The following is a 24,657-nucleotide window of genomic DNA, read 5'->3' as shown; positions in this document are numbered from 1 at the left end:
ACTTGACTTGCAAATTTTCTCGATGAGGGGTTTAGCTCACTATTTGAGAAAAGTCTCTCTGTTTACACGCAAATTACGTCAGGATTAGGACTCTTTAGGGACTTTTTCTCTCTATCCACAACTTTACCTCGTTAAAGTAGAGTTAAATTGGCAGTTGTTCCCTCCAGCAGTTGAGAAGCTGAATTTGTTCGTTTCACTCCATTTCGTTTCTGACCACTCAGCTCCATTTCCTTTCTTTTACTCGCTGGGGAAATGGAAATGGTTGTCGGACCACAAGACGAGAATTTTAAGCAGGGCACGAAACATGCCACGATAACAAAAAGAATGAGCAGAAGAGGTACAAAGTCAGTCGTCCAACTCGGTGAAACTTACTTTCACTTGGTTCACCGTCCACGCGTATAGCAAAAGAGATAGTCTCTGTTGTTCTGGTCAGTAGTACGACGACCAGCTCGCATGGATGTGTGAAAAGCCAAAAGTTTTTTTTTTCCTTGCAGCAGCGTTATGAAGCTCTGGCATTTTATGATGAAGAAGGACAAGGAAACAATTTTATTTTATTTTGCTCCATATTCTATCCGCGTTGGCAATAAAGTAGAGTAAACCATTGATTGGATTTCAATTGAATATGAACGTACTTTTCTCTCGACTCACTCTTACTTACAATGCGATGGTGTGAAGTGTAACCCTCCGATTTGGTTGAAATTTCGAAATTAAGTGGTCCATGTCAAGACACCCAACGTTTCTTCAGGCAGTTTGTGCGATGGTCAGAATTTGGCAAAATATTGGAGGTCAAAGGTGAAAAATATGCGATTTTTACCCGGCGGAGGAAGCAAACTCAACTTCCATTGTCTTCCCGTGCTAAAAATTCCACATTTTTCAACTTTAACCTCAAATATTTCGCCAAATTCTGACCATCGCACAAACTGCCTGAAGAAACGTTGGTTGTATTGACATGGACCACTTAATTTCGAAATTTCAACCAAATCGGAGGGTTACACTTCACACCATCGCATTGTTAGCCCAGCCACGAAATTTGCTCTCGAGTCCAGTCTACTAGAACTCCCTGAGGGAGAGAAAAATGGAAATCTGCGCAGAAATTGAAAACTTTCTATATTGCTTCTTTATTCCCAAAGGGTTTGCTTCTCCGAAGGAAACCAACGTTCAACCGCAACCGTCCCAACCGCCAGTACCACCGTTGGAGGACGACGACGAAAGTAGAAGTAGTGGAAGTGGAGAGTCCACACCAATGTCGAAAAAGGCTGGCCTTGTTGCGGGTGACCCTTACCGTGCTTACACTGACCTGCGTTCAGACTCTATCGTATCGGCAAACTCTACTCTGAATGAGAATGAGGAGGATGCTGAAGATGGGGAACTGAAACATAGATGGGCTTCCTTTAATAATCGTCACCATAATAATGGGGTCGATCAGGTAATGAATCGAAAGTACTTAATTAATTAATATTTTCCACTGCTTATTTTTCAACTAGAACTTAATTTTTATGTAGAATCACACATCCGAACCCAATTTCCGTTCTGGTCAACCCAAATATCAATCCGCTATTCTTCCATCGACAGCAACAAGCAAAAATAAAAAGCGTGACGGTACCCAATTTGGATCTGGGTTCCGTCTTCCACCAGCCCTATTTGAACGAGGGGAAGCAGAAACTGAATCGGGTGCCCTTTCCGACGAATACCTACAAACTCAACAAGTAAGCCGCCGGTCGTCATCGTTCAGTTTTGTCGCTTTTCATACTGCGGTGTGGTTTCTGAAAGAAGAGATAACATAACTATATAACTTGCCAGCTTTTGTTGAGTGACGACTTAATCCGAAAATTTATTGTGCCTGAAATAATGCAATATCTTTTGTCGTGTCTGTCGTCTCTCAAAAAATGAGAGAATACGACCATCAAAAGATCCATAAATGTATTTCCTTAGTTTCTTTCTTTCTTTCAAGAACAACACGTATTCCCGAATGAGTTTGCCCACAAGGAGCAAGAAAGTTGTGTCCAAAAACACTGGAATGTGTCCTAACCTTCTTCCATGGACAGTGACTTTGTTTCTTGCTTTATTTATTGCATCCTTGTCCCTCTTTTTTTCTTGTGGTCAGTTTGGTCTATGTAAGTACATAGTAGTACTAGCCACAAAAGTAAAACGAGACATGTCCACCCAGACCACTCCAAACGCAATAAACAAATATTCGAGACAATGAAAAAGTAGTTAATGGCATATTGTTGTTGTTTTCTCTCTTTTTTGTAGAGCTGTGATGACAGAAAAGGACGAAAGAAAAAGAGCTTGAGCAGCACCACTCCAACCACAACTTCCTCACTTTCTTCGTCGTCATCCTCATCTGGTGGGGGAAAGCTAGGAAATTCTACACTCCTCAAATGGAAAGGTGTCCTTCTGGAAGATGACGAGGATGATAAACATGCTTCGGGTAATTTTTATAAAAAAATGTGATTAATTAAGGAGAACACTAATTTATTATTAAAATGGACGGTTCTTTATGGCTGAAGGTGGTTCCGATCGACATAATTATTTAAGTGTAGACGTTGACTTAGAGAACGGAACAAGACGAAGTCCAGATGGACGAGAGTTTCGAGAATGTGATGTCGAGATTTCGGCAACTACTCAGGAAAATGGGGAGCAGGTAGAAAATTACTTGGATTTACCCAACTCTCAGATAACATGACACTTTTTTATCACCTTCATTCTTCATTATTCTCCTCTCTCTTCCTCTTCAGATATTCACCGTGGAGTTATCCCGACGTTGGTGCAGTCGACTCGGCTTTAGTCTACAAGGCCGTGATGGCCACACCCACATCTCCGCTGTTTATCCCAATAGCGTTGCATCGAAAGATGGACGTCTTCGCGTTGGAGACGAATTGGTCATGGTACGTTGGTTACCTGTGTAGTGCTTGAATTATATTTACTTTATAATAAGATTTGTCTTGGTCCTTCGTAATGTGATGGATACGTATGTACATAGGCCCCTAAAGTTTGCAAGTTTAGAAAGGTCCAACTAATTACAACTTTGTCACCAAACCTTTATCCCCAAGTTTTTGCTTTCACGAATCTACTTCCAGGAAAAGATTACACACACAAGGATGCAAGATTACAAAGTTTGTCTAATAAAGTAGACTTGAACAAACTTGTGTACATAAGTAAATCTCATCGTCCCATCCAAGTTCACCTTTCTCACTCTCGGCTCGGCTCATTTCTTAATTTGTTTCACCAAATTATGCCGATATATAGGTCAACAGTTTACAGTTCTACTGCTTCATCTATTTCATGTCATGCACTTAATTAAGTAGATTTATACATACTCTCTTGTCAAGATGTACATTTACGATTGGTTTTCTAATTCTGACTCTGACTTATTTTTCAACTAGGTAAATGGAGAAACTATTCGAGATATGGACACATCACAAGTTATTGACATGATGCGCAAAACAAGAGGAATAATCAGCATCACACTTTTAAGAAGAAGCGAAGGAAATGGCGATGGCGGAAGTGGGTCTGAATCAGAAATGGGACTCAGATAAATTACACCTCGACAACAGAATAATCAACGGAATAGAATGAGAGCTTTGACCCAATTAATGCAATTAATTTTAATATATAGTTAAGCGTTTCAAAGAATAATGATCATTAAGATCTAAATAAAATAACTTATTAATGGTTGAGCTATTATATAACCGACATATACATGCAAATAATGGTATTACGCTAATACATACATACATGTGTAAGGTGCAAGCAAACAAAATAATTTAGTCAATCACACCAATGTTATTGCAGTCATGTGAGTTAAAGAATCTCTATATATTCGCGATATATCGCAATTTTTAATTATTTTATTTTTTTGTAAATTTTCTTGAAACGATTTTGTTTAAGATCAATGCAATGACTGATTATAAAAAGCATTAAATAAATTTGTGGACAAATCAAGTAAATATGTTAATTGTGTGAGTGGTTTTTATTTATTTACAAGTTATTTATTGACTAAGTTGAGATTTACTGGACATGCAAACGCCTTCTTTACATATATGAAGTTTAAACCCTAAAATACTTATGTAATAAAATGTTCGGTTTGTGCATGAAAGTATGTCGTAACTGTTTGGCGTCAAAGAAGGTACTTGGGGGTGAGCAACGCCTAAAAGCTCCACTAAACACCGTTAGAATCGGTAGAATTATTATTTTGATTTGGGGGAAAGCAGTTGAATTGCAAGCCATTCTGGCGAAGATCATCCATATCAACCGACGGTGTTGTGCGGCTACCTCCATATCGTTTAGTAAGCTGGGAAGGATCAATATCTTCCAATAACGAGTTTCTCCATTCATTAGAATTTCTCCCATAAAAGTTAAACACAGCTCTTGTATTTTGATCAAGCAGGTTTTTGAAAATCTCCCACAAAGGCAGCGCGTACTGAGGAGCTATAAAGATTAAAGATTTCAAACCTTTATGCAAACAAGTGCGTTGTGTCTAGAGAGTGAGCAATAAAGAATGTCAAATCGCAGATATAGATATGTCAATATATGGGAAAACGAAGAATCTCACCACAAAAAGTGGCATGGCTTCGTGGCAAATGTGCTTGTCTGAAAATATGGATCTGAAAATCAGAAACCTGTACTTCAAATGGTTCAAAAATGAGAATAAAGATACAAAATGTACATAGAACAGTACGGATAAGTAGCATGTGATGGTTAAAAAGGATACTAGCCCTACAAATAGCCCTCAAACTAGCCGAATGTATTGGGCATTAACCAAGGAGAAATATTCCAAAAGACAAAATCAAACACACACATAGTTTATATTGATTTCGCCGAATCCGTGTGAAAATCTTCACAACGTTATCGCAAAACAGTGGCAGAGGGCTGTTGAGACGTGTTGTGCTCCATTCTTGAACAATTTGAAGGAGAGGCTTCTATGTTCGGATACTTGTAAACAATTAGATTTGTCATGAAACCTTGCCACTTTTTTTGGTGAAAGTTTCTTGTGTCCATACTGCCCATGTAATTCAGGTGCATTTGAAGATCTTTGGCATTAATTATTGCTCTCCCTCTATTATGCATATTTAGATTGAATGCGGTAATAATTTCTGACATACTGTTAATTGCCATCACTTTGTGAGCACAACCTGGGTAGTGTTGCTGATAAGTGGACAGCATGCTCATCAGAAGTGGTAAGCCTTTCATTTCGAAGCGAGACAATTTACATATTTAAAACTTTACAAGAAAATGTATAAGGTGAACGACTTACATCTCGGACATCCTTGCGAAATTATGTTAAAATTTCCCATGTCCATGACAGTAATAAATTGTGTAGCATTGCCACCCATTTTTCTTAAGAGTAGTGCCGACTCTTCAAACAGACGATCAAAATAGCGACGAATTCTTTCCGATTTTCCAGCCAGGACGACACGTCTTAAATCCCAATCTCCTACTTCCGCAGTGATAACTGGGTTTCCAGATCGATCGCAACCTTCAACATTGTATTTGTATTCCTCTTCCATATCACTCCAATCCTCCTATTAATAAAATTTCAAAAATTGGAATTTGAATTTGCAGTTATATCCATAAATATAAATTATAAAAAATCCACTATAGATTATTACATCTAAAATTGTGTCCATCTTGTTTTCATCACGCCAAATCAGGTTCTTTATGGAGAATTTTCAAATACTCAATCATTAAAATTTTATAATAAGGCAATATAAAAAATATCTAAGCGTGCAATTATAAACTTACATCAAGAACTCGCTTCTCTGCTACGTTGACATCGAAGAAACTATCTGCAAATGGATAATTGGTTTTTATTATTATGAATGTCATATCTAATTGTTTCACCTTTGTACCTCTCAGCCAGCGAATTAAATAGATGTCCTGCCGCATGTAATCATGTGGTAATTTTGATATAACCCGTTCACGAAACTATAATTAAGTACCACATGGTAAGAAATTCAGTCACCATTCAATATATTTAATTTAGTATAGTCAATTTAAGCCACTTTACCTCATCGAACCTAAGTTTCTGTTTATATGTGAGGGTTACAAACTCTTGATTTGATATCTGTGTAGATTTGTTAATTTCACATAATAGAATAAAACAGCACAACGTTACCACCAGCATTTTTCAGGCTACAAGGTTTGATGTCCAAACTATCTGTTGCAAATCCAGTCAGAGACTGGTTTTGCATTTGCCATTGACATTGTAATGTGGTACCTGTGAGTGGACACTAAATATCCAAAACCTCTTACAATGAATGTGATAGCATGCACACAATTTAAAATTAAAACTAACATGCAGTTCTGGATTACATTCTTGCTATTAAGTATATCTTCAAGGAAAGTTACTCTGATTCTCGCTCCCATGCGCTACTATGTACATATATGTATGACTTAGGTAATTGAGCTTCTCATGCCGTAAGGAAAATTGACTAGACATTAATCATATCACGGCATCAAGGTTAGTGTGGGCATGCTGCAGCATTTCAACACTATTTCAAATATTATAAAATTTGTTTACTTGACAGTAATTAAATAATACAAGCTGAAGACAGTTACTAACTACGCTCCATATTCTTAAATTATTGATACGCATGAAATCTATTAAGGTACATATGTACTTATCTACACATGTACATGTGCATGGCGCAGATATGCATTTATTGTATATTTATAATAAAATCAGCGACATATTCAGAAGTCGAAGGAATAATCAATTCAACACGTGACGCAATGATTTGAACAAGATCATGACGGTCGTTGCAATTATATATTTGACAAAAAACTAGTTACGATATACATTGGCATCTTCGTTGCTATTATCTAGTGCACATACATGATTCACCTATGTATGTATGTTATTGTTTGCGTTTCTATACGACGTGATTATGTTTGATTATGAAATATATACTACATATTTTTTGTTTAATTGAGCAGACAACCTCTATGTACATATACATACCTAGTTTGGATAATATTCTTCTCGCACACACGTGGATATTTGTACTCATGCACGTATGTACATGCGTATGTATGTACATAAGTGAGTGCATCTTACAAGATAAAACCACAAATGATGCAAACCTGAATTGGTTTGTGAAGTCATTTCAAATGACTCATTTGTTCTGTGATTGACGCAAGTTCATATATTCTGGTTGCAAATTATCTTTGGTTGGATACTAATAATTTGGAAAGAATAAAATTTTAGCAAAGCGACATTCAAAGATTATGCGTTGCAAATGAATAATATGAAAAATGAAGTAGCTAAGGTTCGGTCTTGAATGCATAAAAGTATTTCTCGATTCTTTCTTGCTTGGAAATGTAATCATATGCATGCATACTTTACTTATATGCATAAATGCATACATACGTAAATATGTTTCTCTACATATACTCTTAAGGCCTGAGATGGCATTGAGCGAATAAAAAATTACTGAAAATTAGTTTATCTAAAACGGTCTCTAAATGTTTCTAATCAACTTGTTTATCCGATTTTGATGATCATGGAATTTTAGTCAGTATTAAAAAAAGATTCATTTTGGTCCCATCAGTTTTGTTGAGAACTATTTAAAACTCTGTTCGGGATGTCCTCCTACCCACTGGTAGTCATTAAGGAAGACACTGTAAATATTTTTTATGGTCTATGTGCCTAAGTCTAAAGTGAGTAAAATTTAAGGTTTAAAATATCATCTATATCTCAACCTTATCACTGAATGGTATAACTATACAATGCAAACGCTACATCCTTTATTAAATGTATAACTTGAAGTATACTTACGAGCTGGTACAATAATTTTGTCATAATTGTCTTAATCTTTAATCCTACTTAAACCGAGAACTACATAGTTGGAACATATTTCCTGACCATCCTACAGAGTTTCGTATTTATTTACCAAAAAAGCAGGATATAAATTTACATATAAATTTACTATCTAGGAATACTCCCTACAAATTGATCATCAAATAACGAAGATGCAATATCGAATATCGTCGCTGAACCTGCATTATGTGTGAAATGATTTTTTGTCCGTTTCTCTCCGGTTTAAGGGAGAGATGAAGCTGCCAAAAAGTGAGATAGCGCATAATGCAGGTTCAGCGATAGTAAATATGTGACATGTCCCGTTTTGGTCCGCGAAACCTTTGCCACAGTGATATTTGCATACGCCACCCATAGAAATGGATGTACATACTTATTGGTTATAATACTGCCACAAGTTCCAGAGCTACTTGATTCGAATAAATCTCTCCACCTTGATAACATGATGTATGCTGATTTTCGGCACCTGTTGTGTTTAATTCTAGGTTAGTAAATGCATACGTACCCATATTTGCATATAGCATTGTTATCATTAATTCTTTCATGACGTTCGAGTGCTTCAAATGAATGCGTAAGCAAACTTTGGTGCCCACAGCATAAAATATCATTGTTTCGCAAAAACAATCCTCCCTAATCTTTAAATTGACGTGAGATTATTTCTCCATCAAGGTGGCAGGAATGGACTACCCGGAGGATAATCATTCATTTTGGAATTGTACTTATTCATATAGCATCTCGTGACATCGAACTCGCGACATCTTGGATTGATACTTTTGTTGAAAAAGATCAAATTGACCTCTTCCAAAAATGCAGTCCCAAGCCCTTTGCGTCGTTTTGTTGGCGTTTACCGTAGTCTTTGCAGGGAATGTGGACTATGATAGATGCGGTATGCACATAAATAAGATAAATAACTACCATATTGCTTGGATTGACAATAAATAAAAATATTCATCGTTGCAGGTGGCGTCGGCACTTTTAGAGGTTTGTATATTTGTTAATCCTTTATTTTCATGTCAACAGAGATCAATTTAGTACCACAATAATTGGTTTACGCAGGATTACGAATTAGCGACTGTTCCGGTGCCGTATGTGAAATGATTCCTGGACGACCCTAGTGATCCTTTAACATATTTTAGATAAGGAGATGGTTATGTAATTAAAATTAAAATTAAATCTTAAATTTTAGCAATTGCGAGGGCGACTTATTGCCAAGTACGTCATTCATGTGCGATTTGACTGTAACTTTTGATAACCATTCTTATCTAATAAATTTTGTTAACTAAATAGGTTCCCCAGCTGCCTCCCTTTCTTTGAAAGTAACCACAGTCTACTTAACCACAGTGATCACCATTATTGACACCGTTTTGGAGAACAGCTCTGTTCAGCCAGGTTACCTCTACACCGTCAAGTTCACGATTGGTAAGCTATGAATTTTCTATTTAAAATCTAAGATGCATACTCCAGCCTGTTTCTTTCTTATTTATAGTGCCAAATGATGTCTTGGTCGGCAACCATCTTTTAACTCAAGCCTCCCTGTACCACACCACGGTCAATCCCAACCCGCTTATCGAATTCTGCGCAGCTTTCCATGTTAGAATTATTGAAGGATAAAATTTCAATTTTCATGTTAAAAATGCATAAACATTTCTAACACAATAAACTAATTGCTGCAGATGACTAAATACATACATTTTGTTATTAATTCTTGGAGCCCATATTGATTTAGATTGTGTGAGCTGTCAGTTAAAATATTAATTAATTATCATATAAAAATCAGAATAATATATTGTCAAGATTGATATCAAGCATCTGTATTCATTCATCTATGTATGTATAAATGTATATAATCTGAGTTTCAAAATATTTGTATTGTTTCAAAGCCGTTAATGTTATTCACATTGCGTCGAAACTTTCCAACAAACACAATAAAATCATTTATGAACAACGCATAAACCTGGAAGATAAGCCACTGGAAATTCTGAATTGTAAATTCCGCGTTTCTACACACTTACATATGTCCATATGTACGCAATAACACTTCTGGGCTAACAACTGCCATCGTAGGTTGCGAAATAAATAAAATAACCCGTCCCTCAATAAAAACTCATCATTAGACTATCTTGATGACCCTACATTGTCAATTTTTGCCATGAATGCTTAAAAGGTTATAATGCAGCGGCACGTTTGACGTCGGAACGCCACCATTTAGTAATAAAGTAATTAACAGCTAATCCCTAAATTACCCCATGCCCATTCTGATAGCATTCATTCTTCCTACAAATGTGACGTGCAAACACATTGAAATTAATATAAATTAGGTGAATTAAGCTAAAATACTACACACGACCCGTGACTCTTTTGCATTCGAAACCTCGGAGAATAAAATTAGCAGACAAAATGAAGTCCTTCGTTGCTTTCGTTGCTCTCTTATTCGTGACCTTAACCGTTTGCGGAAATGTGGATTACGACAGATGTGGTACGTCCAATTCGCTAGAAAATTTTGCTAACCAGTGTATATTGTCTATTTATGAATTTCACTGTGATTGCAGGCGGTGTTGGAACATTTATGGGCACGTAGAACAATTACTACCTCTCAAGCCACCTATCTAAGCCAGTGTTTCTCTTTATGGGTACTCAGATAGCTATTCTACGCTGATTCCAAAAGCAGACAACGTATAATTGTGCTTGAAATTCAAAATTTAAGATCTTAAGAATTTAGTTCTATTTTATTGATACCGGCATGACCTTTTTTCGACTCGATATGACTTGACTGGATAAAATTAGGCGATCTGTTCGCAAATTCAGTGCACGGATTAGGTCGAAAACAGTTCATGGCGATAAAAATAAAGTAATAATACATTTTGAAAGTCACCAAACCCTTAAATAGCTGTCTGAATACCTCTATTGAGAAAATCGTTTGGGGAGGTGGCTTGAGAGGTAATTTTTACCGTTTTTGCCACCAAGGAATGAGGATCGGAGGCTGTGAGGGACGAGTTTGTTGGATGACCCCTGGCACTCCCTAGTTAGCCTTAGTCCTAAATTTTCTATTAAATTTACAGATTTTCTTACCTATGGTTTGCTTAAGAATGAAGCGAACGAACTGCAAGCGCATATATCTATGTGATATCAGTTTGCCTCAAATTCTAAATGACCGTAGTCGTGTAGGACATACATCCATCGACTAAAATCCGAAAACCGGAAGTCGATATCTCTTACCGGTCCAAAATTAGGTCAAAAACCAGCGAGCAAAAGTTGTCCGCCACTCGAGGCAGCTAAAAACAGTGGCGAAGCACTAATAGGGAGCACCCGACAAACGCTTCATTCTTAAGCAAACCTACTCCGGTCGGATAATAAAATTAACTCGTTCATGCTTTAATTTTATAGTTTATGCGAGGGCGATTTGTACCCAAGTAAGTTTTTCTTCATGGAGGTTGTTCGGAAACTTCTACCGTGAAATAGAATGCAATACAAACAAAATTTTTGACACATAGGTTCTGCCGCAGCTTCTCTTTCCCTCAGAGTGACCGCAGTTTACCTGACAACAACCATCACGATCATCGATACCGTTTTGGAGAACAGCTCTATTCAGCCAGGTTTCCTCTACACAGTCAAGTTTACGATTGGTAAGATATGAATAATTTTCTATTTCGAATGCAAAGTATGTAGTAACGATTGGTTTTATCTCTCGTAGTACCAAATGACATATTGGCAGGTCAGTGATAACATTAATTTTACATGATATCAAATTTTATAAATGGTAAATTAATACATACATACATATTTTATATTAAATTATTCAGGAGAGTATTTGCCAGTTCAAGTAAGTTATTATTTTGTTCAAGATACAAAAAATGCTTAAACTTGTAAGATTCTTAAGTTTTTCAATTGCATCTATAGGCCGAGATTTACCACACAGTAGGCACTATCACTGAAATCTGTGTTGGATTCCACGTTCGAGTCGAACAACTGAAGAAATAATTTTTCAGTTTGTGCTGTCTGAATTAATGATATTTCAGTTTGCGTTTGCATCAAAAATTAAAGCCTCAAAATTTGTTATTACACTTTTGACTACTGTGTTGATAACCAATACATAAAAAAAATAATTTATTTATTCACGGCATAGGACCTCAGATATGGCATGGCATTTCATCAACGTTAGTGTATGTATGTATGTCATATTTAAACTGCATATCATATTTAAATGTGTGGATATTTGGTCAACATGATGCATTATTAATAATTTGATATAAATACAAAGCATTTAGGTAAAATTCTTTCCAAATAGGCTGGACTAGGGGGTGGTGGCGTATGTAGTGAGTTGATCGTACCATATTTTGTAGTACCACATGAGTTACTACAACTAGCTAAAGCAAAAATTTTCTTAATTTCAAAGTGATTTTAATAATAATTTTTAGCTGATTAGAAATTGTCACAGATTTTATGCACCTCAAAAAAAATCACGATGATAAATGAAAAAATCACGATGATAGATTTTTCAAGTTGACAAAAGGACTCTGGCCATTAAATATGTTGCCTTACTCATGCGCAAAAATAGAATTTACCTGAATGTGTATGCAGATAACAGGGAGTTGTGTATGAATTTACGTCATAAATTAGACTAACACAATTTGTGACACAAATGTACGTACATACTTAAACCAACCGGCTGATAGAGATTTTTCTTGTACACCACACGTTTCTCTACGTTTTTATTTGAATATTTTGAATTAATACAATAAATACGTACTCCCACTTACTTCAAGTGTGGGGTTTTTCATAATAAACAATTATAATCCAAAGTGAGAGCCGAATACATATATATAATTATAATCGCATAGTCGGTGACACCGACTCGGTGTATTTACATACACACATAAAAGCCCTGTTTCTAAGTATAACTGTTTCCTGAATCGGCTAAATACTATCTTCATGGATCTCGACGCCAAAAGTAAGGAATACACAGAAATGAAGAAAAATAACGCCTACCTCTGCAAACTAGCCACCATCTCCAACGAAAACCCGAAAAACTTAATGCCAAAGTTCATTTCCGCTGCAAATTCTGTGACACAAATAAATACTTTTTGCCCAGATCCTCCCGAAATTTGGGAAACAAGCTCCAGGCAAGTTGACCTTTTAAAAACAACCTCAAAGATCAAAATCATTAGTGGTGGAGACTGGGATTTTGGTGTTGTTGCTACAAAGAAATACAATTTTCAACATCGGCAAGAATTTGACGATGTCGTGTTACAAAGAACATGGTGTTGTTTCGGTCAAATTATTCCACAAACTTGGGAAACCATTACAATTCCAGAAGCATTTAAGCAAGTTGGGGTTACGTTATGTTTAAATTTTGAAAACATACTTGAATCAGCAAGTGACGAAGCGAAGGAAAAATTCGAAGTGCAGGGCTGGATACTTGGGAAAAAGGCACGAGAAGAGAAAGTACTCAAATCCTTCCTTCTTCAGATATTTGGACAACCGAAAAATCAATCATTAGGACAGCAAGTAGAATTTACAAATTTTAAGCGTTATTATGAAGGTGGTAACTCTTGTTATGGGACGGCTGACTACGGGGAAAACTATGTTTTCATGAGATATGCAACTTCGTAAATAATTTATTAGTTAACTATTTTTATATGCTTAGCAATGCAATGCAATCGGTATAATTAATTATCGTTCTAAATCACAATTATATGCAGTGATTTTGTAATAAATCGTGTTTATTTTGACTTTGTTTAGGTACATACATAACTCTGAAATGTAAATAAATAACGGTGAACTTACGATAAAATTAGTTCAATTTGTTACAATTATTCAATAATCACAGACCTATGCAGTGCATACATACATAATATACACCCATGGATATGTATATATAGGTACTCATTTAATTGCGTATTGTACATATTTTACCACTTATGTGTAGGCTGTAACGTGAATATTTTATATATCCAATTAGGGTACCCTCATAAATCTACAGAATTTCACTATGTAAATATTCACTATGAAACAACGCCCGGAACAGAACTATAGTCAAATAAGGCCATACTAAAGCAGAGCAGGTTCTGAATTATTAGATTCCCAAAAGTTCAAAGATTCATTGGTACAAAGATTTTGTAATTGTGCAAAATATGATTTACAATATGGGTAAATTACAAAGATAATGATTTAATGTTGCTCTTTCTTTTCACGTCTCGTGTTCCCATTCATTTTGCAAGTATACGCAATTATTCTTTAAATTCGTGCAAATCACACCTCCAGTTTATATGTGGCAACATATCTATCCAGATTTACAAACATCCTCTGTCTTATTCTAGCCCACCATGGGAACTTTCTTAATTTCTCGTCCCATGTGAAAATATCTTTAGAAACTGATCCATCGCCGGTAACAATTCGCGCAATTACTGCGACTAATGGTTTATCCGAATTTTGCGCATGGTGTTGCATCGCTACGATATCCTCCGCCAGAGCAGAGTCGACTTCCACTAGCAGAATTTTCATAATCTCTCCCAACGATTTTTTGTCCAAGGAATTGAAGGCAAGAGCAGTTCGAGCTTCACCGTGTTTCGTCATCAAAATAAGGATGAGATCTTTTAATGAAAATGATGCTGTAACAGGTAGTGGCTTTTCCGCAGCAGGAGCCTACAGGTATGCAAATCAAGTCAATTAAACACAATGCCTGTTAACAAATAATTAATACGTAAAGTATATTTACCTGTGTGGTATTTTCCGAGGATGCAACTTGACGTATTGATCTAACGTTTTCTGCCGGGTCTGATATTTGTTGTCCATTTTCTTGTCCATGAACATTATTCGATACAATTGAAAACGTTACCACCAATACGATTCGTTTTAAAAGCTGCATGATGAACCAATTTATTTCTGCCGGCACTGAAGGAATGATGTAATCTTAAATCAAACTTTATAATTAGTACGAAAAACAACCCCTTAAACTAAATGATCAAATGTGTGATTTTTTCCCAGACGAGATAAACTTGCAGTGGCTTGATGGGGTCAATCATCAACCGACTAAAAACTAGATAATGCTAGCTGTCTAACCTAATTTCGATAGGGAATCAAGGATGTAACCTGATTGCACAAGATGAATGAGTATAAGATAAAAAGCAAAATAAATTGCAAACATTCATTCGCGAAGGATCCATACGATTTCACTTTTACTTCACAATATTATTATCAACCGTGCGCTACTGTGTGATCGTAAAATGCAGCTCCTATCGTGACTCACGATGCATTTTGGGTCTTATGAAAACATGTGAACGCAGTACTATTCGAAGACATGAATAAAAGATGCGTATTCAGAAAAGACTGTGGCAGCAGGGCATGACTGCAAATTTTCTGCATTATGTTACATTATAATTTGCAAGGATTGTCCATCTCTGTATGTTATATTAACTGTTAGGCGTGAGCTGTATATACAGAAGTCTTCGAAACAAACGTACAAAAATATATTCAAAATTAAATGCTTTGTTACGTAATAATCGGTGGTCTAATAATGATCAGTTGAGCTTTTCTAAAAAAAGGCACACACCAAAAATAAACCTAGTCACCCTATGCCCAAGTAAAAATTAGAGACTTACTTGTACTTGCAAGTTGCAAGTACAAGCATATTTGCACATCCATACATATGTATGTATTTATACACATGATAAGTTAGCATTTTACGGCATAATTGTAAACATAAGGATCCAAATTTGAATAAAATATAATCATGTATAATCTATATATTATGTAGATATACATATATCATGCACAATTATATAGGTATTTAGGTTTGGATACTTTTAGAAATACCCCAAAAACTATCCATTAGCTAGCCAATTATTTAATTGTACAATTAAAGATATTTTTAATCAATTATGGTACTTTTGGTATCATCTTCAATATTATTAAATTTCCTTCAATTTCTGGTAAAATATTTCTAAATCATTTGCTAGAATTAGCCATAACTTGATGAACGAACTCACTTCTGTCCATCGCTGGGGTTGGCTTAAGAAACTATGCTGTAATATTTATATTTATTCATTAAATAATTTCAGTGTACTTAAAAATTTGCAAAATGATTATTCCAGTTATGAAAAGAATCTACTTAATAACGAAAATTAGAACTATTTATTAAGGATTGCAAATGTGTTGTTTTGCTCGCAAGATTAAACTTTGCATAAAGGATTTATTTATATATACACTTGATTTATACGCAAGTATGCGTAGCATATGTACATTTTGGCTTAAAGGAAATTATTATCTGCAGTGATTTTCGTAGCTGTCAATTCTTAATATAATGAACAATTATATAATCGCATATAGTAATTTAATTTTATACAAGCACGTCAGTTATATTCTCCCTTTTATTGGCTTTTGTAACTCTAACCTGGACAGTTTTCTTGAACTTTGTCATCTTGTGGTGTGGGGTCACAAAAATGTAATAAAATGTAGCTAAATATATAACCTAACCATGGCATAGTCGACGGGAAAGTCGTGTATTTGTACAAGTAACAGCAAAACATCAACTCATTGCTTCATCATTAATGAACTAACTATTAATACCATCCACAATAATTTGTTCATTAAGAATCTTGCATGCTAAATCAAGTCTATTATAAATAAAATCGTTGCAAATTTTAAAATGAGAGTGAAATCGTCTATTTCTAACTTTTTTCTACTAGTAGTCTTTATAACCACGTGTAATGCTGACCTTCTGGATTTGATCGGAATTGGAGGAACCGATCAACCCCCTTACTGCACTGTAACGCCATCGTAAGAAAAATGCTTTCACCTTTAAAAAATAGGATACTAATGTAAATATGGAATGCCACATTTTCTGGATAGGACTACACCTTCTCAAGCAACTTGTGCTTCTGGAACGTTGGATGACTTGAAGAATGCCCGAGGTACTCATTCCAACGATGTACGACCTGACGGGCTAGTTCCATCTTGGATAAACATACCTCTTGCCAAGAAAGGTCAACAGTTTGCGAAAGACTATTTGTTGTCCATTTTGCTTTCCCATGTGTACGGTCTCCTTTCAAGTGGATATCCAGATGCTGCTTATCTTCTCATGTTTAGCGGCGGATCGGCCACACCTGAAGACGCGCAGAAACGGTACATGGCAACAATTACCCAAGTATTCGTGTGGTACCAGGACACCCTATTTGGCCCACCAACTGCCAATGTTAGCGACATTCTTGTGAGGTAAAAAAATTGATGCTCCCTTAATTATCCTGATACTAAAATATGTACTTATATACATATTTATTTATTTCTTCCTTGCTTGGAGGTGCTCGAGCCCATGAAGGATAAATTTACTTATTACAACTTGAGATTTTACAAATTTTGCTGGAAAATTTAAAGTAACACGAGTTACTGATTATGTGTGTACTTATGTTCCATTTAGCTTGGCAAAGGTCCGCTCGCTTCATATTGCGGTCGCAGCCGCTGCAGCAAATAGAATGGCAACCAACGGGAACTTAGTTGATCCAAATATTTACGAAAATTACAATCTGACGACGGTACTGTCCGGACCATATTATCAAGATTTAAATGCATCAGACATTCCACAAACTATGCGAGATCCTCCACCTTCCAATCTAAACGTGTCGGGTGTGGTTCCCTTCAATCAGCAAGTAGCAGCTCTTACGCAATTTGCATTTGCGGGATATCCGGTCTTGTTCTCGGAACAATTGGGAATCAACGCAACGGATGACGAAATATGGGCGTTTAATCACCTGTGGGCGGTCCTTGGATATGCACTCGGCATCGATGATAAGTACAACTGTGCACTTCAGCCAAACTTACAACAGCAGAGGCAATATTATCGGGAAATTTTTGAAACGTTCAATGTTCCAATTCAGTTTAATATGGATTTTAATACGAAAGCTTTAGGCGATATTACTGCAGCTGTAAGGATAACGTACATATATTTACTTGATTATTGGTTGATCGTTAATGATTGATGGCTTAGTGGTTTTGATTAATACATAAATGTTCCATTCATTTTATATTTATTGCAGGCATTCCAAGCCCTCGTTTCTCCGTTACCTTTAACACCTAATTTTATATTGTACCGTTTTCTGGTGGATATTGTTCAAATTCCAGCCCCAATCGTGTGGGGAACATTAACAAACGAGGAGAAGAACGTCAGCAATGCATTTGAATTTTCTATGCGGCCCATGTTCATGACCAACCCAGTTTACAGGTTGACCGAAAATTCCCTTCTATGGACCGGCATGGTGACCGCGGGATCAAATCTTTTTGGTGTGCAAAACTACACGACTCGGTACTACAGAGCAAGAACGGTATTCTTTGCCAAGTATGATTAGCGAAAGAGCTTACATATTTGATTATGTGTATTTACCCACAAAAAATGCAATATATCTATGTAAATATTTCCAATGATTAGGCTTATTATTAAATAAGAAAATAACAACTTATAAACTACTAATTATGCAAATACTTATTATGCAAAATTCAAATAAAAGGTTGAATACCCCATGAGCTTTACTTCACATGTGCAAATGTGCAAATTAATATGTGCGAGTTATCATCACTGCCACGGAATGTTATATGGTAAATGGTAATATCCGATACGTTATACGATGAGGTCAAGTTCATGTCGATAATATTGGTACAGAGTATATGTATGTCTACATGTAATATGCGAGTGTACATATAAATTATGTGCGTGATCTGGGTGTCCAGTCTGCCACAGGCTTCGTACAATTATTTATATTGAAATGTACAACTGGCAACAAATAGCTTGACGATTAGTAGGCTTACAATTAGTTTTATCTTGTAAATTTTACATGCTACTGACCAAAGTGAGAAAATAACCTAAAGTAGTCAAATACGTGTGTAAAATCGGTAGTGTAAAATTCTGATTTATTTCGTATAATAATTGAAATAAAAAAGACTCAGTCCAAAAGTATAGCGTCTCATGGTTTCTTTTACTCTGCGACATACATAATTTTACATCTAAAAGGAATGAAAGACCGGTGTCTCATGTTTGTCGCCGTACGAAATAAAATACTATAAAAATCTCATATAAATAAATACGTATAAAAATATAAAATCCTAAAACCTAATTACTCTACCAATCCACTTTTTCTCCTGTTATGTTTTCTGCTAACTTTGTAATGTTCCTTTGGAAATATGCGGGAGCCTCTTGTGTCCTCACTTGCACCACAATCGAGGTCATCACTGGAGCACGATACGTATGGAAGCTTGCGAAGACTTCCACCATGATGAGGGTTATGGTTATTGGGTGCATGGTGCACATTATTGAATTGATTCTTCTTCCTATGCAACGAATTGCAATTTCTCGCATCCACTACGCTTTCCTTGCGTAACTTAGTCATTAGCTGAAGCTCTGTCGTATCACCACCGCCATTTTTAAAGGAAGAAAGGTCACACGTGGACGAGTTTGCATTTAGATGCGATGGGGAAATGGGACGATTATTGTTGAACCTCTCGACAAAGGATGTCTCCTGAAATTTAGATAAAATTGATATTATTAGAATTCTACAACACGTTAATATACAAATCGAAATTTAGAATTCACCTTTTCATCGAGATGTGATGTAATTGTGGGAATATATCCGTTGAGACCGTTATGATGAAGATGACCTCCTCCGAGAAAGTCTGGGGAAAGTGACTTGTCAACATCTAGGGAAGGGTCGCCACATGGATATTTGGCATCTTGTTCCGCTAATTAAAATTAAAGAAAGGTCATTCATTGTTAATTATAATTAATATTGTAATTAACAGTGTCGACGTTTATAATGCAGTTTAAGCTATAGTTCGTTTGTGAATAATTACCTCTGCGCTGCTTGCATTTGTAACAAAGGGCGCACGAAACACAGAGTACGACCCAGAAACCGATAAACAGTGAGCCCAAAAGGACATACAAATGATCATTGGAGGGAGGGATATCATCTTCCGGGAGCAATTCTTTGTCCTTGGCTATCAAATCGGGATCAGGCTTTTCTGTTGACATTTGTCCTAGAATAGAGACATTAAAAATGTATTTATTTATATATGTAAGCACACATTTCAATTATTAATACTGCGCATATGTATGCGCAGTAAATTCTTACCTGTAGTTTTTGCAGCTATTATTGAACTAAACCCAGAAGCGCCAGCACGGTTAAATGACTGAATTTTGATATCGTATGAAACACCGGGTTTAAGGAATGAGATGTAAAATGACTCAGTGTCAGCCCCCAAAACAGTGACCTTTGAGTATTCTGTGGCAGACGTAGACTCCCGATAGTAAATGAATACGCCATCAATTCCTCCCGGTTCTGGTTTCATGTGCTTCCATCGCAGTACAATTGCCGAGTTGTTATAAGGTAAGGCATTCGTGATTACTGGAGCGAAACTGGGTCTTCTTGAGGAGCTTTCTTTGGTTAGCCCAAATTTATCGGAAGTGGGACCAGACTTGTTGTCATTGTTGGAATAAACGGCAGCAATGCGGTACCTACCGACAAGATTAAATTGTAACACCAACAATCATGAGATTTATTCAGTCCAGAAATTTTAAATACCTGTATGAATGCCCAACTTTGAGGTCTCTAACTTCATAAGAATGAATGTGTGGGGGAATATCATCGTCGATCGTCATCCACCTCGAACCCCGTTTGCTAACATCTCGATACTGGATCTTGAAGAATCTGGAATGAACACCAAATTATCAAACCTTACTTATCATCGTATTAACTATTCAACAAATAAATAGTAAAACTCGACTAACATGATTGGATATCCAGAATTTGGGGGCACGGTCCAGCGCACCATCACGGAATCATCCGAAACTCGATTCACTACGGGTTTTGATGGAGGTGTCATAATTTCTCCCCCTTTTCCATGTTTCCTTCTCTTGTTCTTGTGGTGGAGCTTGTGATGATGGTATGGATGAGGATGGTGTTCTTGCCTTTCTTCTAGCATGTCGTCGTCTAAATCTTCTTTAAGAATTGCGGTTGGTGGGAGAACGGGTGTCATATTGTTCATGCCTGATTCAGGGGTTGCCATCTTGGTAAACTGTTTCGGCATGACACGGATTTCCGCTGGGGAATAGACTGAACCCATTGGATTTCCTGCGAAACACTGCCAAAGGCCGGCATGACTTTTTTCCACTCGTGCAATATTGAGGGAACCTTCCTCTCCAAGGACAACATTTCCTCCATCCGGGTTCAACTGAACACCGTTAAAAACCCAAAACACCCTCGGCTTCGGGAGACCTTCCGACCCACAAGTGAGCGAGAGGGGGGCACCCTCCTCCACAATTTGACTTTCTGGTCCCTGCACAATGACTGGAGGCGAGTTGAGGACCAAGGTGGAGAGCGATGTTAGAGAATCTCCCACCCCATTGTACGCCTCACACACGTATTCTCCTATTATAGATAAGTTAAAAGACAATAAATTAAGTGTCCCCGCTGAAAATTAATAAATGGTACTCCACCACTTTAACCTTACCTTCAGACTCCATTCCCACGGAAAATAGGTGGAGCGAACCAGCCGTTGATCGTGCCGTTGGGGTCAGCGGTGAGCGTAACTTTCGCCATGTTATGAATGGTGGTGGGTTACCGATTGCGACACAGTCAAGGGTTATATTCCCATCTAAATAGAAATAATTATTAAATTTTGTCACCACTTCACAATTATCAGAAAAGCTGGAAGTAAAGTTATGTAATTAGTTACCCTTTGGCACGACAAAGTATGGTTTGGGTTTGACCAAAAATTCTGGCGGTCTCCGTCCTCCTTTTGACTTTGGCGTTACGATAAGTCTGGTAAAAAATGGGGCGACCTCTGTCTCAGTTGTTATGTGGTTTGAAACAACGCACCAATAAACTCCACTATCACTTGCAACTGAAACGTTAAAAATGTGCAGAACGCCAGCGTCGGAGAGTGAGTAAGGACCGCCTGTGGTGGATTCGGTGTCAATGGGTCGACCATCCTTCACAAAATTAGAGGGGAATTTCAATTAGGGAGTTATGTTTGTCATAGTTCAATAACACGATGCTATTTATAAATAACCAATGTGATGTCGATAAGAAAAGACGCTTTGAAACGATAAGGAATGAGCGTCGCTTTTTGTGCATATGCAGTAAAGATAAGGAAGCTCATTTAATCAACAGAGCTCGAGTAGGAAACTTCTGTGAAGCAGAGAATATTTTTACTCTGAGTTGACATTACATTATTTTGCATTTCTACCTAATTTCAACTTGTGAACTGTTACACAATGTCAAAACGAAGGAACCAGATTGACAACGGCGAGAAGAAGAAACTAAAACTGAACGAGAAAGACAATCCTGAAGAAATTGAATTAAGTGAAATTGACGACGACAAACAAATTTGTTCAAGCTCAACACCCACCGCATCCAAGTCAAATTCAAAAGAGTAAGTTGAAAGTGTAAAACATTCTGATCGTTATACAATTTTCAATTTTCTAATTATTATTTTTGTTTTATTCGTAAAAAAAGTTCAAAAGATCAAACATATCGAAAGAAAAATTTAGCGACAGAAAAGTTCAAATGTGAGACTTGTGGTTTGGTTTGTGCGACTAATGTGTACCTATGGCGTCACATTGCTACCCAGCATGAATTGGATGATTTGTAAGCCGAGTTCGATACTAATTTACAATGTAATTATAATACTCATTCATAACTAATTAATAATGTTACTATAATTGTATGTAGACCGAATTGCATTCTTGATTCCGTGAATCCAATTCTAGTGAAAAGAGCGACGACGTTGGAGATGTGGGGGAACGAGGAGGAAATTGTGATAACCCCAGCACGTGAAAAATTGTTTGAAAATTTCGACAAGCACAGGAATGCCAAAATAAGCTCCAAACAAAATAACAATTACTCCTCCGATTACTTGGTCCTCTTTATTCCAGAAGCCTTTCTCTACAGAGACGGAAGAATACTGATAGCAAGAGAAGTGAAATCTTGGATAAAAGCCAATCAATCCAAGATCATGCATCTCTATTGGTACATTGGCACAAAAGTTGGGGTCAGTGTCGGAATCGACCCACATCATTTTTCAAAAGCGGGGAGGATCGCCTCTGTAATTTATGACCACGTCGTCAACAGAGGATTCAGAGCCTTTCTTGTGAAGCAGTGGGTGTTTGATCGTCCGGAAAAGGAAGATAACGTCAAGAATGCTAGACTTTTGGAGGCCTGGATTCAGGTAAACCTTTAAATTACATCTTTAAATTCCTTAATAACCCATACAATGTATTTACATGCAACTTGCCCATGTTTTAGGCGATAGGAGTGATTTACAAAAATCAGAATTTTCGATCGCCATTCCCTCTGCTCAAGTACAGCACCCTCAATGTCAAGATTGAAGAACCTTTCTACAAATTGGAGCGGACCTTGCAGGATGAAGCATACAACATCGCCGGAAACTTCAACAAGCCATTGCTTTGTTTAGATGACAAGTGTTCCGTTGCTCATCATGTTCTTCCTGATTTTAACGAGCGTAACGGTGTTAGATGTAAAGGGGAGGGGTTAATTGAGTATGATAACCAGGGGAAAGTAGTTCGGGTCAAATGGAACGGGGTTCATTTAAATGAGATTGTTGAGATTGGGGTTGATGGCAAAATTGTAAAAGATTAACTATGTGCCCCTTCGAGTTACTTACATTCCACTTTCACTGTATTCCTTTACATAATATTGATTTCTAGATGTATCGAGTTATTATTAACTATGCAAATGTACTAATTCAATTTTAATGCATAATATACTGTTTGATAAGTGAGAGCTATTCTGCGAATTTACTAATAAACTGACTTCTTATCATCTTAATTTGTATACGTGTATTCATTTATCTGTCTAACTACAGATTTGCATAGTATTATTACGTGGCATATTTTATCTAAATTTTCATTAGTATAATATTTTTTTATTGCTATTTACCTTCCAAAATTGGACGACTGGGGGTGGGTTGGAGTAGGGTGGGTCACATGATATTGCTACTACCCCATTCCCTTCAACAACTTCCAAACTCCGGTTTTGAATCTGGGTGGGAAACGGAGAGAGGGACGCTATCGTCAACTGCGCCGGGAGCGAGGTTAATGATTCCGCGCCAAAATTAGCGACGCACTGCAAATAAAAAGTATATATGTAAACTAATAATTTTAAGCCCATCACAATTCAAGGTGGAGATGGTGTAAATCTTCAGCATATAAGCCTTGCATACGAAAACTGTGTCATTTTATTTCCCATTAGAAATGTTGTCTGCATACCTGGTAATCTCCTACTTGCTGGAGAAAGCGTTCTCTAACTTTTGCCACCTTCACGACCAGAAAGGAACCCGAGATCCGAATGTCAGACTCGTTAGCCTCCAAAAATCGACCATTCAACTTCCATCGAACCTGTTGTAAAAGTCAAATATGAAAATCAAGACAAAGATAAACCCACAAATTCCCACACATCCAAATGTATGTTACTGGAGGGTTAATAAATAATTAACCGGAAATCAACCGGTTTCGAGAACATGATATTTTTCCTTATTTTTATGTATGTACCTGTTCTGCTGGAATATTCGTTTCGCACTGAAATGTAACACGATCGCCCGGCGGTGCCACAATACTTTGTGGAGATCGAGTAAAGTGCTTTCCAATGTCCGCTGCAAGAAATATAAAGTTGTTAGTTACATAAACAACTAAATACGTACATAACTGAAACACCATGTCTCTCATTTATTTTCATAAACTTCCTAATTACACTTTTCCTCTCAAATCTAACAAGATTTTCCCATTTACATCTTATGCCTGCCCACTAGACCAGTGCAGTGGCAAGACGATAATGCGACTA

At 36.8% G+C, this 24,657-nt stretch overlaps 8 protein-coding genes across 10 annotated transcripts in view; 5 read left to right on the top strand and 3 right to left on the bottom strand.

The window, feature by feature from the left end:
* The window catches only part of LOC110842661, a 31,575-nt gene extending 27,629 nt beyond the window's left edge, over positions 1 to 3,946 (top strand). For both annotated transcript variants that reach the window (XM_022088442.2, XM_035848851.1), the window contains exons 13-18: positions 1,131 to 1,426; positions 1,503 to 1,706; positions 2,254 to 2,431; positions 2,511 to 2,644; positions 2,739 to 2,888; positions 3,387 to 3,946. In XM_022088442.2, the coding sequence (XP_021944134.1) occupies positions 1,131 to 1,426; positions 1,503 to 1,706; positions 2,254 to 2,431; positions 2,511 to 2,644; positions 2,739 to 2,888; positions 3,387 to 3,539 (1,115 nt within the window). In that variant the 3' untranslated portion in view covers positions 3,540 to 3,946. The remainder of the gene's footprint in view (positions 1 to 1,130; positions 1,427 to 1,502; positions 1,707 to 2,253; positions 2,432 to 2,510; positions 2,645 to 2,738; positions 2,889 to 3,386) is intronic.
* A 6-nt stretch (positions 3,947 to 3,952) lies between these two features.
* On the bottom strand, positions 3,953 to 6,335 carry LOC110842662 (putative SEC14-like protein 6). Its single transcript, XM_022088444.2, has 7 exons — positions 6,011 to 6,335; positions 5,853 to 5,928; positions 5,746 to 5,789; positions 5,613 to 5,657; positions 5,258 to 5,525; positions 5,106 to 5,186; positions 3,953 to 4,431 (listed from the first exon to the last, which is right to left on the bottom strand). The coding sequence occupies exons 1-7, from the start codon at positions 6,125 to 6,127 to the stop codon at positions 4,163 to 4,165; spliced, it is 900 nt and encodes a 299-aa protein (XP_021944136.1). The 5' UTR covers positions 6,128 to 6,335; the 3' UTR covers positions 3,953 to 4,162.
* Positions 6,336 to 8,506: 2,171 nt separating this feature from the next.
* Positions 8,507 to 9,505, top strand: LOC110842663. The gene is made up of 6 exons (XM_022088445.2): positions 8,507 to 8,705; positions 8,780 to 8,800; positions 8,876 to 8,933; positions 9,006 to 9,031; positions 9,107 to 9,238; positions 9,306 to 9,505. Exons 1-6 carry the CDS (start codon positions 8,627 to 8,629, stop codon positions 9,428 to 9,430), a joined length of 441 nt encoding a protein of 146 aa, XP_021944137.1. The 5' UTR covers positions 8,507 to 8,626; the 3' UTR covers positions 9,431 to 9,505.
* A 633-nt stretch (positions 9,506 to 10,138) lies between these two features.
* LOC110842664 lies at positions 10,139 to 11,880 on the top strand. The gene is made up of 8 exons (XM_022088446.2): positions 10,139 to 10,295; positions 10,369 to 10,389; positions 10,784 to 10,841; positions 11,204 to 11,229; positions 11,311 to 11,442; positions 11,511 to 11,531; positions 11,620 to 11,639; positions 11,717 to 11,880. Exons 1-8 carry the CDS (start codon positions 10,217 to 10,219, stop codon positions 11,795 to 11,797), a joined length of 438 nt encoding a protein of 145 aa, XP_021944138.1. The 5' UTR covers positions 10,139 to 10,216; the 3' UTR covers positions 11,798 to 11,880.
* Positions 11,881 to 13,521: 1,641 nt separating this feature from the next.
* Positions 13,522 to 14,941, bottom strand: LOC110844077. Its single transcript, XM_022090194.2, has 2 exons — positions 14,535 to 14,941; positions 13,522 to 14,461 (listed from the first exon to the last, which is right to left on the bottom strand). The coding sequence occupies exons 1-2, from the start codon at positions 14,682 to 14,684 to the stop codon at positions 14,069 to 14,071; spliced, it is 543 nt and encodes a 180-aa protein (XP_021945886.1). The 5' UTR covers positions 14,685 to 14,941; the 3' UTR covers positions 13,522 to 14,068.
* Positions 14,942 to 16,084: 1,143 nt separating this feature from the next.
* On the top strand, positions 16,085 to 18,337 carry LOC118434300. The gene is made up of 4 exons (XM_035847421.1): positions 16,085 to 16,594; positions 16,667 to 17,029; positions 17,232 to 17,736; positions 17,848 to 18,337. The coding sequence occupies exons 1-4, from the start codon at positions 16,464 to 16,466 to the stop codon at positions 18,154 to 18,156; spliced, it is 1,308 nt and encodes a 435-aa protein (XP_035703314.1). The 5' UTR covers positions 16,085 to 16,463; the 3' UTR covers positions 18,157 to 18,337.
* Positions 18,338 to 18,694: 357 nt separating this feature from the next.
* LOC110843089 (interference hedgehog) overlaps positions 18,695 to 24,657 on the bottom strand; it is a 33,205-nt gene continuing 27,242 nt past the window's right edge. For both annotated transcript variants that reach the window (XM_022089004.2, XM_022089005.2), the window contains 11 exons: positions 24,369 to 24,469; positions 24,087 to 24,215; positions 23,758 to 23,943; positions 21,533 to 21,788; positions 21,308 to 21,451; positions 20,586 to 21,225; positions 20,380 to 20,505; positions 19,930 to 20,312; positions 19,652 to 19,834; positions 19,395 to 19,540; positions 18,695 to 19,320 (listed from right to left, as the gene is read on the bottom strand). In XM_022089004.2, coding sequence (XP_021944696.1) covers positions 18,919 to 19,320; positions 19,395 to 19,540; positions 19,652 to 19,834; positions 19,930 to 20,312; positions 20,380 to 20,505; positions 20,586 to 21,225; positions 21,308 to 21,451; positions 21,533 to 21,788; positions 23,758 to 23,943; positions 24,087 to 24,215; positions 24,369 to 24,469 — 2,696 coding nt within the window. In that variant the 3' untranslated portion in view covers positions 18,695 to 18,918. The remainder of the gene's footprint in view (positions 19,321 to 19,394; positions 19,541 to 19,651; positions 19,835 to 19,929; positions 20,313 to 20,379; positions 20,506 to 20,585; positions 21,226 to 21,307; positions 21,452 to 21,532; positions 21,789 to 23,757; positions 23,944 to 24,086; positions 24,216 to 24,368; positions 24,470 to 24,657) is intronic.
* Positions 21,797 to 23,715, top strand: LOC118434301. Its single transcript, XM_035847422.1, has 2 exons — positions 21,797 to 23,026; positions 23,104 to 23,715. The coding sequence occupies exons 1-2, from the start codon at positions 22,592 to 22,594 to the stop codon at positions 23,455 to 23,457; spliced, it is 789 nt and encodes a 262-aa protein (XP_035703315.1). The 5' UTR covers positions 21,797 to 22,591; the 3' UTR covers positions 23,458 to 23,715.

Source organism: Folsomia candida, unplaced genomic scaffold, assembly GCF_002217175.1.
Source record: "Folsomia candida strain VU population unplaced genomic scaffold, ASM221717v1 Fcan01_Sc002, whole genome shotgun sequence".
Lineage (NCBI taxonomy): Eukaryota > Metazoa > Arthropoda > Collembola > Entomobryomorpha > Isotomidae > Folsomia > Folsomia candida.
Note: the sequence above shows the minus strand (reverse complement) of the source record. Positions and strands in the feature narration are given on the sequence as shown.